Genomic DNA, 13,112 nt, shown 5'->3' with positions numbered 1-13,112 from the left:
AAACACGGTGGTCAAGTTCTCATTAAGCAGAAAACTGCTCATCCAATAAAACCTAACTCACATTGTGGTAATAATTTTATTAGATGTACAATGTTTCAAAACAGTTTTACAGACTTAAGTAGACATCATAAAATACTTTCCTACTTGGTATTTAAAGATGATTGAGCCCCTCCTACAGGCGTCATAACTAATTATAGGTTAATTTCTAGGACTTACTAAAAAATCTTTATACTCTTTTATATAAGTGAAACTGGCAGAAACTCATGAACACATCATCACATATGATTTCATTTCCACCTTTCTAAAGACACCAAGCTTTTTGTTCTCCAAATCCTAGAATCTAGGAAGAAATTTACTTCTACTTGCTTATAAGCTCTTTACATGTCCAGTTTGAAGGAAGTGTGTACCACGACGCCTAGAGGAGAAATACGATACTGTAGAAACACACTGAGAAGGATGCTCTGTTTGACAGAAATGTGTAGACTAGTAGACTAAGTAAAACAAAAAGATGGCAAAGGGAATAATTTTTTTTTTCTTTCATGGATTTCCTTTTTCTTCTAGCTCAAATGTCACCTCCTTGGTGGGGATCTTGGCAAACTTTGTCCTCACCATCAACCCTTTCTGTGTTAGAAGTCACTCTTGGTACATCTGTGCTATTAATAGTCTGTCAGTCTATTTTCTCCAGGGATGCTGAGCCTTTGGAAGGAACTGGATTTGGAATTAGATAGATGTCTTTGTTTCGGATCTATGAGCAATTTTGGATAAAGTCATAGTTGCTAAGCCTCGATAATGTCACATGATAAGACTTCACAGATGTAATTTTAGGAAAAATGAATAAATATGTGTATTTAATCTCTATGCCTCCTGTAAAGTGCCATGTTATTTACTAGTAAGGAAATATGTTTTCAATAATAATAGTTTCAAAGAAAAATATCCACCATTTCTAGGGAAACAGCCCTGAAATGCACTCAGTAGCCTTGTTAAGAATGAGCTAGCGCTTCTGTTTTTGTCATTAGTTTCTGGTATGCTTATCTTCTTTTAGATTAATGAACTTTATTTTCAAAGTGCTGTTAAGTTTATAATAAAATTGAGTGAAAAATACAGAGAAGTCCTAAAAATACTGTCCCCCTCTTCCTCATCATCATCTTCCACGAGTGGGGTACATTTGTTAAAATTGAAGAATCAACATTAACGCATTATTACTAACCAAAGTCTATCATTTAAAATAGGTACTCGTTGCGTTGTACACTCTGGATTTTGACAGATGTATCAACATGTATCCACTATTATAGTATGGTACAGAGTAGTTTCATGGCCTTTAAAATCCCTTGTGCTCTACTTATTCATCTCTTTCTCGCCTTGACCATGTGACAATCACTGAACTTTGTACTGTCTCTATAGTTTTTCCTCTTTTAGATTGTCACTTGGTTGAAATCATACAGTATATAGCTCTTTAAAGTTCCGAGATTCCAATTTCAACATGCGAGGGGGATTTCTCCCATACCACCAAGTAATTCTTTGACACCAGCTGGGTGTCCTATAATTCAACTCAGTTCCGACACTGCTTACCTGGAGATAGTGTCAGATCCCTCAGGTTAAGGATTCAGCCCTTCAACACCGCCCCCTCACTCCCCACTTCAGACGCCAGTTGCAAGTATATATTGTCACCTGTGCTTCTGGCCACTGCTTATAGAGCCCAGATTTCCAGGACATCTTTTCTGGGTTTGATTAATTTGTTAGAGTGGCTCATGGAGCTCAGAGAAACATTTCACTCACTAGGTTATTGGTTTACTATAAAAGAATATTACCCAGGAACAGCAAGATGGAAGAGATGCATAGGGCAAAGTAGGTAGGAAAAACACAGAGCATTCTTGCCCTCTCCAGAGGCACTACTCTACCCAAATCAACACATGTTCACTAACTCAGAAACTCTTCAAACCCCATCCTTTTGGATTTTTATGGAGGCTTCATTATATAGGAATAATTGAGGTTAATAAAATCATTAGCCATTGGCTATTGAGTCACCTCCAAACCCCCTTCCCTTTCTTGGATTCGGGAGGGTGGGACTAAAATTTCCTACCCTTTTATCACATAGTCGGCTCCTCTGGCAACCAGCCCTCATGCTTGGGGGCTTTCCACAAGCCATCTCATGACAAAAGATACCATTTTCATACTGAAAACAGAAAATTTCAAGGGTTTTAGAGCTCTGAGCTCAGAACCATAAATAAAGAGCAAATATAGATTAAAGTGGCAATATTGCAGTAGCCTTATCAGATTGACTTCTTTCACTTGAAAATATGCATTTAATTTTCCTCCTTGTCTCTTGGTGATTGCTCCACACCTTTGTCAGCATTTGGTATATTCAGGACTTTGGAGTTTAGTCATTCTAATAAGTCTGTAGTGATATCTCATTGTTTTAATTTGCAATTCCCTAGGGATATAAGATGTTGAGACTCTTTTCATATGTTTATTTACTTTCTGTTTATCTTCTTTGGTGAGATAGAAGTTCAGATCTTTTTCCCATTTTTAAATTGAGTTGTTCATTTTCTTACTGTTAAGTTTTAAAGGTTTTTTTTTTTTGTATATTTTGTTTGATAGTCCTTTGTCATACATGTCTTTGGCAAATATTTGCTGCCAGTCAGCAGCTTACCTTCTCATTTTCTGCACAGATCTCTTTTTCAGAGCAGAAATTTTAAATTTTAATGACGTGCAATTTATCAATTCTTTCTGTTATATAGATTATGCCTTGGTGTTGAATTTCAAAAAGTTATCACCAAACTCATGGTCATCTACATTTTTTTTCTTATGTTATCTCCTAGGAGTTTCGCATTTTAAAATTAGGTCTACCATCCATTTAAGTTAATTTTTGTAAAAGATGTAAAGTTACATGTCTACATTTATTTATTTGTTCATTTGTTTGCACGTGGATGTCCAGTCATTCCAGTACCTTTTATTGAAAAGACTGGACTTTCTCCATTGAAATGCCTTTTCTTCTTTGTCAAAGAACACTTTAGTACATCTATGTGTGCAATTTCTGTTTCACTGATCTATTTGTCTATTCTTTTGCCAACGCTGTGCTGTTTTAACTATGATCTTGATTCAAGTGGAGTCAGTCTTCCAGCTCAGTTCTTCTCATTCGATATTGTGTTGACTAACAACTTCAAACATTTTTATGCCCCATGTTTCCTTTAATTAAAAATAATTTAATTAAAACAATAAAATCTTTGAAGGAATATTAATTTCTAGTAAATATGAGTGGTGAGCATGTGTGTGTTTGCCGTTTTCTGTGCTTTACTGTATATGTGACATACTTCAGTATTTTAAAATATTAACGAATGTACTACCAGGCATCAGTTATATTCTTTTTTTTTCATTAAAATCATCCATATTTATTTAATATATTTAATTTTTTTTCCTGATCTTCTAGAAGTTTTACTTCAATCTTAATGTCTAAGCATAGTAACTATTAGTCCTTATAATTAACATATTTTCTTCCTCAAACTTTTATTTTTTAATGTCTGTTTTCAGAACTGTATGATATAGATTTAAAGCAAATTGTTTCTGGAAAGCAGAAAGCTTATGAGTAAATATGATAATAATTATATAGGATTAGATTTTCAAAATGATCTAGAAGCCTTACAGCTAGCCAGTATGGGGAACCAGGTCTACTCGTGCTAAAGCCTATGTTTATTTCCTCTGCCACAAATGAAGATTTAACCTTGTATCTAATTTAACCAATTATCTACCTGTCTTGGTTTTAGAAAACCAATGGAGTGGCATCCCTGATCAGTCGCAAGGTCTTGCAAAATTATACATCAGGAGCATTGCCCTACCTTGAACAAATCAGGTCTTTAAATATTGGAAGAATTGCTTTGTGTAAACAATGAAAGATATTTTTTGAAACAGCATCACAAGCGAAAAAGATAGGACTAGAGAACAGGTGATACTCATGAGATACAATGAATTAGAGAGAACAAATTGTGGGAATGAACATTTAACATCTTGGCTGAGGAAAGAAGATCTCAATAGATTCTACTGCTTTACAACCCTTATTACCCCTTAATTCATTATCCATAAAGTAGAAGCAATGATCTTCTTAACTATTTTTAATCATATGACTCCTGCATATAAATCTCATTACTTTTAGCATAAAGCAATAAATGAATGAATGAATGAATGAATGAATCTCATTACTCTTAGCATAAAAATAAGATAAATTGTAAATTGAATACGGAATTTCAGTTTCAGCCAAGATGAAGTAAGAGGTACTGGATATGCCCTCTCATCTGAAGTAGCTAACAAACTAGGGAAAACATATGAAAAAAATGATTTTCATACATCAGAGTCAATCACAGGACTCTGATCCTTGAGGCAAGAAAGAAATGAGGTGAGCCCTATGATGGTACCAGTTTATTTCCTGAAAAGACCATCAGTAGGATGTGAGAAAACTTCATGTAGCTTGGGAGAAGAGTAATGAGAAAAGTTAAAAAATTATTTTTGAAGAAATGATTGTTATAAAGTTTCTAAATTTGATGAAAACTTTAAACCTGTAGACCCAAACATCTTAATGGACCCAAAGTACAAAAAATATGACGACCCTTAGCTTAGCCTATAAATATCTTTTATCTTAAGGCTTGTCTTTGCATTGGATTCTAATCATTACTCTCACTTCTCGAAATATAAATTAGTTTTTATTTGTTTTATTTTTCCATATTTTTCTTATTTTTGGAATGCTGGATCTTACTTATGTGCCTCCAACTTTCTAATAACTCCAAGAATCAGATCCTTGGTGAAGCCTAGTCATGACCATCTCCTCTCGCCATTCCTCCACCCTACTCAAATAAACACGCTCTCCTCAGTGCTCCCCTGCTTATTTGTGTATAACTTTAATCACATTGTTTTCTTCTCCATTAGCCTGTGAGCTTCTCTTACTCATCTTCAAATTTCCAGAATCTAATAAAGTTCCTAAATCAGTAGGTTCCGCCCAACAAGTGTTTGAGAAAAGAATGAAGAATGTAAGCCCAATGAATCTGTCTTTGTTGTCGCTACATTTTCCACATCTAGTAATATTTAGAATAATTGAAGCTCAATTATGATTTTTTGAAGGAAGAAGGAATTTTTATTAGTTAGCATTTGTAAAATCAGAATGATGCCTATGTGCTTCAATGGAGACACAGTGGTGAAAAAGATTTATGAGCTCATATCCTAGGCTGTAGGCTCTCGGTATGTGCATTTGTGTGTATGATTGTATGTGTATATGTATTTATTCGGTGGTGGGAAAATATGCAAGTAAATAATTAAATAAGAAAGATAATTTTAGATATCATAAAGTAATGAAAACAATCAAGCGTATTGATCTGATTTGGGGAGATTATATTTTGAATTGTCAGGGAAATCTTCACTGAGCAGGTAATATTTGAAATTCTATTTCTAGAAAGAAGGAACTTCTTTAATTTTCTTGACCAGGAGTTTTCTAGGCAGAGGAAACTATAAGAGCATGGTATATTTGAGAAAAAAAAAAAAAAGAAAGAAAGAAAGCATGTGTGGATGGCACTTGTGCACAATGACTAAAATCCACCTGTCAAATACTTGTTCAAATAAAAATATTACATAGGAACATCATGCATGTGCTGCCTAAAAGCAAATGGTTGAAGAAAACTGTTCTCCCCATTCACGTTCACCTTGAATATCTAGAGTTTTTAATTCAGTGACCATCAGGAGTATGCTCTTAGTCTGTCTAATAAATTCTTCACCTTGAAAATGCTCACATCAGCATTTTTATTTTCCTGTGACACCAAACAGTATTCATATTACACACAAATTATACAGACTGTCCTACAGGTTATTGCCAGACGAAATATTTCTGGCCCCAAGGCTCTGCTGGGGGCAGATCCAAAATCTGCTAATTGTAAAAAAATGACTTGATTGCAATTGTCATTGTATGCTGATGAAAACAAATATTGGGTGTGTTACATGTAATTCATTTCATTCTGCCTAAACATCGTGTTTGACCATTGTTCCTGACTGTTTGGAAAAGACGTGAAATAAGCTTCTTTGGTTTCTGGTGTCTCTAATCGCTGGAGAAATAGATTACACAAGCAGGGTGGAGAAGTTGGATAGCTTCCAAATTTATAGGTACTTAGATGCATGCATATAGATCCACTTATAAATACGGCCTGTAGAACATCCACAGTGGCGAATCCTGTTAACGCATTCCCTACAGGCCTCGCAGACCTCACTGACCATGAAGCCATCAGGCAGCCTTATGCTTTTAATTAGTATGGCCTATTTGCTCCTCTTTGCTGGTGAGTACTATATATGTATGAAATAGAATTCTGGACCAGACTGGTCAATGTTAGAAGTCATGATGTGATGTTGTTCATAATGATAATGATGATGATGATGATGATAATGATGATTATGATGAGGAAAATAAGGATACTTATGGTGACTACCCATCACGCTTTTAATTTAGAAGAAACTTTTACCTGCAAATTAGCTACCTTGTATACTATAATAGTATATAAGGGATAGTTTTATCCAATTGCAAAAATGATGTTGTATCTTATAGGCTGAAAGGGCTTGTTCTAGGTCACATGGACCCCAAGTAGCTAATCTAGAAGTTCCAGATCAATTGTGTTTCTTTCAGTAGACCACAATTAAAAGTATAAGCTTACAAATAAGCTTCATTTTTCAAGAAAACAATTTATATTGAAATTTGAAATTCTCATTTAAAGTCACATTCAAGAAATTCTTATCTAAAGAACTTCAATTGCCATATTTTTTCTGAGATATTTTTATTTTCCTGAAGGCTGAGTCAATCTTACTTACCTTCTAGGTAAGGAGAATAAAGAGATAATTTAATAGATAGATAGATAGATAGATAGATAGATAGATAGATAGATAGATGATAGATGATAAATAATAGATAAAGTAGAAAGAACCCAGGGCTAAGATTTTAAGATTTGGTCTCTAATCTTTATTCTGCTACTATCTTTTCTTTAATATTATCTTTAATAATATTTCCTCCTTCCTTGGGCTTTTGTTTCATCATGTGGAAATAGAGTGTGAACCTCATTCTCTAAGATTTCATTAAAAGATTTCTTTCATTAAAAGATTATGCTTAAATATTTTGGCTTTAGAATCTAAGAGACTTGGGTTTGATTCCTGGCTCTGCCATTTACAAGGTGTATGATCTTAGACAAGTTAGCCTAGAGCTCAGTTTTCTTATCTTAAAAATGGAAATACTAGATTTAATATAGTGCTTAAAATAGAAAACCTTACAGGTAGGTGGTAGATAGTGTTAGTGGGAATGGTGATAAATCACATGATTTTTTTCAAATGCTCTCAAAATTATTTTATATTATATTATTATTTTAGCACCTTGTTCACTAGTTGTCTTTATTATCCTTTAAGCAAATAGCTTTAGATTTTGGAATTTCAACTTTTTTCTTGATATGCGCCTCTTTGACAAAAAATAGATCCAGAATTTGCCTTCTTTTCTTCAGGTATAGCCTAGTTTTAAGATAAACTTTAAAAAAGTAAACAACATATTGGATAAAAGGCACATAAATTATAAATAGCAAATGTAGGAAAGCGAGATTTGTACTGGGTGTTTGTAACTTGTCCTCTAGCTCAGGTGTGCAGTTAACAAGCTAAGAGTCCTGGGCCAGTTTTCTTCCCTTCTCTGAACCTCTGTTCTTCATCCATAAAGCAAGACAGTTGTAATGGAAGATCTCTAAGAATAATTTTAAAAGTAAACTTCTGAATTATCCCTGAATTGTTGTTATTTATACCTATCTGTTTTCTTATTACAGAGGCTGTGAGCCAAGGAGGCCCTCACGTACGTGCTTCTCCCTCATGGGCCTTTTTCTATTACAAGAGCTTGTCCTAGAACAATGATATGCTGGGAAGTACTTTGGCTATTTCATTAAGATCTGAGTCCATTGGTTGGTCGAATAAGAAGGTAGAATGATAGCATGACACACTGATCTAGACAAAGTGTCATCATTAGTACAGATATATTTTTCTTAACAGTCCTTTTTTTAAAAAAAACTTGGAAATTACATCCCATTTTTTAAAAAATTAGATAACACATTTCCATAATATGGAATTTATGTGCAGTTAAAACCTTGAAAACAGTACAATGCTTATGAAAGCATGGGGTGAATATCATTTATTTTCCAAATCAAGATAATTTTGAGAGTGAAAGTAGTACTTATATCAATTATAATGAGAAGACAACCATAAACTGAGAGTACCCTAGGCAATTCAGAACGTATGGGAGCTCTAGATCTGAGTGTTTTGTTCATAAGTCACTACGAATGCTTCATAAGATACATATTTCTGCTTCCTACACAAATCTATTAGACTTATCAATTGATCTCTAGGGATGTCGAGGCCTAGAAATCTACATTTAAAGAAATGCTCTGACATTTTGGTGCACATTAAAACCTAAGAATCACAGTTCTAAATTTTACTAAAAAGTCAGGTTTACAGAGAAAGTATTCAAGACACTCACAGCTCGTGAGTCCCTCAGTTCCTTAGGTTGAAAATTAGTAATTACAGAAGTTATATTTCGAGAGGATGATTAGTAAATAGGGTCTACATTCTTTAAAAAAAAATAGCTGTATACCTTTAAATATAAAAATACATAGTGAGGTAATATAACTTATTTTTTGAAATATGGGCTTTAAGAAAGAATATTTGGGTTCATATTCAAGCTTTATTATTCAGTAAATGTTTGATTTGAGGTAACTTATTTTACCTTTCTGTGTTTTAGTTTCTTTATCAATGAAATTTACCTAATAATATAACTTACTTAAAATTCTGAGAGTTAATTTATGTACCATTGATAGAAGTGTTTATTGCATAGTAAATACTAAATAAAAATTAACTATTATTAAATTATATTTTATGATTAAATCTTAATAGCAATTGTATTTATAATTTTATTTTCTAATTGAATATCAAATTGCTTAATATTCAATTTTTAAACTGAATATCAAATATGTTGTAAAGAGATATAAAGAGAAACAACTCCAGTACTTTTTAAAAATTAATTCATTCAACAAATATCCTCCACACTTGATATCAAAAATAATTCTTTCTAACATTTTAATATTCTTCACATGACTCTCTTACTCCAAAATTACAGATAATTTTCACCTGCTAAAGAGATAATATCCAAATCCTTTAGCCTGGCATTCAAATTTCTTTCCAATCTGTTGGCAATCTCTTTGTTCAGCCTCATTTGTTCTCTACTCACCTATGACCCAATGCTTTGCCACACTACAGTTCCTAGCATGCCAGGACCACTCATGTGCTTTTGCTAATGCTGCAATTTCATTCTGAAAGACAATTGCCAGCCACTGTCTGCACCATTTAAAGGGTGCTCATTCATTCATTTGGATGTACCCTTCCTCCTCCTCTCATGTGCCTTACATCTGTGGAAAACTCCTAACAGCAAAATCACTTCTACTGTATAATCCCCATCAATGATATATTGCTTTCTCATCTGACTTTATTGGATTTTATTAATACACTTAATTCATTATTTATTATATTTTGTTACCCTTCACAGTCTTCTCTCTTAGAATGTGAGCTCTTCAAGGTCAGAGAAAGTGTTTTCTCTCTTTTTTGAATTCTATTGCTTTAATCATGACATTAATTCAAAAAATACCTCACCTAATGGAAGGATGGATGGACGGAGGAAGGGAGGAAGGGAGGGATTGGTGGCTGAATAGATGAATTTTTGAATGAATGAAAGATTGATCAACGTTAGAGAATGAATATATAAGAAAATCATCAAATGCGAAATATAATATTATCTATACTTTCTGAAAATTAGCTCACTACAAAAAAATTTGAGATGTGCCTTTATAATCTATACATGGGACCTAAAATCTTAGTTTAAGATATGTTCATGGAGAGGTCTAAATTGATTTTTGTATTTTATTTTTAAAGGGATTTTAAAAAATCTTTTCATTTTGGAATAATTAGACTTAAAAAAAGATGGTGAAAGTAGTCTAAAGAAATACCATGTATCTTTTACTCAGCTTTTACAAACGTTGACATTTTACATAACTTTAGCGCAATCATCAAAATCAGGAAATTGACACTGATACATAATTATTAATTAATCTATTATCTTGTTTAAATTTTACCAGTTGTCCCAGGAATATCATATTCTGGTATAACATTTAATCTAAGATCACCTTGGTTTCTTCAGTCTCTTTTTAAGCAATAGCTACTTTCTTGACAAAAAATTCAGTTTTAAGATTTTAATTACAAAGTCGATTACACTACCTTGGAAATTCAAGTTATTGGTACAAAGTAGGCAGTTAATGTTTGTGGAGTAAAGAGATAAAATTTATTTATTTATGGAATCACACAAAAGGGAATTAATAAGGAAACTAATCAGAGAAATGGGAGAAAATAAATCATGTTAAATCAGAAAATCACAGCACAATGGAATATCTAAGTCCTAGCTCTAACTCTGTCACCATGTCATGTGAGATGTTGGAAGAATGTCTTTAAAAAAGAAATGAGCCTCATTGTCCCCCACCTGTAAAGCTAAAACATTGGATTTATTACTTTTCAAAGAAATGACTTTTGATTAAATAAAAACAAAAGCAAAATCTCAATAGTAACTGTGATATCAGATAAATGCAGATTTTCTTTGGTTGAAGTCAGGGTAAGGAAAGGATAGAAGAGATGAGTATTTAAAGTTTATCCTTTATTCTTGAGAAGAAAATCTGTGAACAAACTTTAGTTAATTTTATCTATTAAATTATATAATTTTATAATAATGTTTATACTATCCATTCCATCTGCAACAAATTTTACTGAACATCTATTATATTCAAAGCCTACAGGAAATTAAAATATGAAAAAATAATCCCTGACATTTTACTTGATAACTGTAACAAAATCTTTTAAAAGGCAAAGTCAAACACAGAGATTTTACCTCTAGAAATGTAGCCTAAGGAAAGAATTGAGGATGTACCAAAATTGCATTTATACAAATATTCCTGGCAGTATTATTTGCACTATCAAAAAACAGACCCAAATGTTTCCTAGTGACAAATGACTTAATAATTTGCACAATATAGAGTTACTATTCGAGATAGTAACAGAATGATTATTACTTGACATAGAAAAATATTGAAAGCATATTTCATGTTTAAAAAGTGTTTCGTCAAATGCTAATGAGTAAACTTTTTTGAAATATTTAAATGTAAAAAATATCAAGGAGGATATACACAAACTTGTTAATACTGCAAATTTCTAGATAATGAAATGGGTGATTTAAATAAATCCCTCTTGTATTTCTCTGTATTTCTAAAGGTTTTATTATAAACATGCATCATTTCTATGATTTGTAGGTAGATAATTAATGAAGAGAACTATATGATTATATGATTATATATGAACATACTTTATTAACCTTTTCCTCAAGGAATTTGCATCCAAAACAAAAAATAAACAAACAAACATGTTGGCACTATTGAAAGTTGGCGACAAATAAAAAGAAGTTTTTAGGTATTTGGAAAAAGGAGCAACTCAATTTTGCCTATGGGTTACTAGAAAAATTTCAGAGTATGAGATGGTACCTGAGATGTACCTTAAGAATGATATAAAAGAGATTCCGTCCCCCGCCCCCCCCCCTCGCCCAAGAGAAAAGAGTACTAACTGTTGAGAAAAAGCAATGTGTTTTCAAAGGTTGTTAATGGATGAATTTGGCTAAATTAGTGGGTTCCAGTATGATCAGAATGGTGTAATGGCTGAACAAATAGACTGGAGTTAAACCTCCCTCATCTGAATCCTGGTTCCACAACTTAATGACTATGTGATCTTAAATAAACTACTTAACTTCTCTTTCCCCATTCATTCAACAAATATTTTTCGACACATGACTTTTACTAGGCCCTGTCCTAGGAATGAGATAAAAAAGTGAATTGAATATGGCTTATTATCTCAAAATGCTTTAGCTGTGATGTAGAGTGACATAGGAGAAGAGTATAGACGAATTCTTCTAGAAGTTCTGAGATAGAGATAAACAAGTCATATTTAAAAACACACTTATGATAAAGCAATTTGGGAATCAATATTAGAAGCTTTAAAAGTTATAGCCTTCGAGACAGCAATTCTTCTCATAAGAACCTATCCTACAAAAAATAATTAGAATGTATGCAAGTATTTTATATGTATGTAATTTTATACATAAAAGTAGAATGTGTACAAGTATTTTATATATAAAATATTTAAAAATGAAAATATAATAGGGTATTAATAAAATAAATCATTTCACATCTTTATGATGGAGTATGATATCATAAAATCAACTCTTTTCTGAATATGCATAATGGTATTGAAAAGGTGAATGATGAAAAAAATTGAAACATATAGAATGTGGCTCTTTTTAATATGATACATGTGAAAATAAAATGCTTAGAGAAGAGATAAAAGGAAAAATAACAAATGCTAACATAGGATGTCTCTGGGTACTAGGACTATGTGTGGTTTTCTTTCTTACTTTTGACATACATTTTAATTGTAATAATAAAATACGAGTTTTCTAAAATAATTTCTAAGCATAAGTTTAGCATATTTTTTTTATCCCTTGAGAGAGCTAATGATGTCAATGCTATTGTTCGTGAAATAAAAAAAAAGAACTTCTTTTAAATCCCAGGCTCTTTGCAGCAACTATGAGAAAACAGCTACAAATGGAAAACCTTGTCCCAAGATCCAAAAACCAGTGTGTGGTACTGATGGGCAAACTTACGACAATCTCTGTGAATTCTGCAAAGCAGCTATGTAAGCACACAGAAGCACATGCTGGAATAGCACCCTTAGTTTGGGTCAATGGGGTATGAGTTAGGGAAATTATTTATTAAGCTTCTACTAAGCTAAGTATTTTACATATAATTCTTATTTAAAATAAGACAATATTATGATCCCCAAACAGACCTAGAAACTGTAGGGACACTTTCTCGGTTTGTCCAGCCTGGGCTTAAACCATTTCCATTGCAATTTGTTCTGAGTACTGTCTTCTTTATTTCAGGGAAAGAAATGGAAAACTTGGTTTTAAACATAATGGGAAATGTTGA

General features: G+C 32.6%; 1 protein-coding gene across 1 annotated transcript; it reads left to right on the top strand.

Annotated features, from left to right (window-relative positions):
• Positions 1-6,147: 6,147 nt before the first annotated feature.
• Positions 6,148-13,112, top strand: LOC118605228 (serine protease inhibitor Kazal-type 12-like). Its single transcript, XM_036224515.1, is given in 5 exon segments — positions 6,148-6,243; positions 6,245-6,305; positions 7,818-7,843; positions 12,695-12,819; positions 13,067-13,112. Coding segments are annotated over 5 exon segments (354 nt in total).

Source organism: Rousettus aegyptiacus, unplaced genomic scaffold (assembly GCF_014176215.1).
Source record: "Rousettus aegyptiacus isolate mRouAeg1 unplaced genomic scaffold, mRouAeg1.p scaffold_m13_p_7, whole genome shotgun sequence".
Classification (NCBI taxonomy): Eukaryota; Metazoa; Chordata; class Mammalia; order Chiroptera; family Pteropodidae; genus Rousettus; species Rousettus aegyptiacus.
Note: the sequence above shows the minus strand (reverse complement) of the source record. Positions and strands in the feature narration are given on the sequence as shown.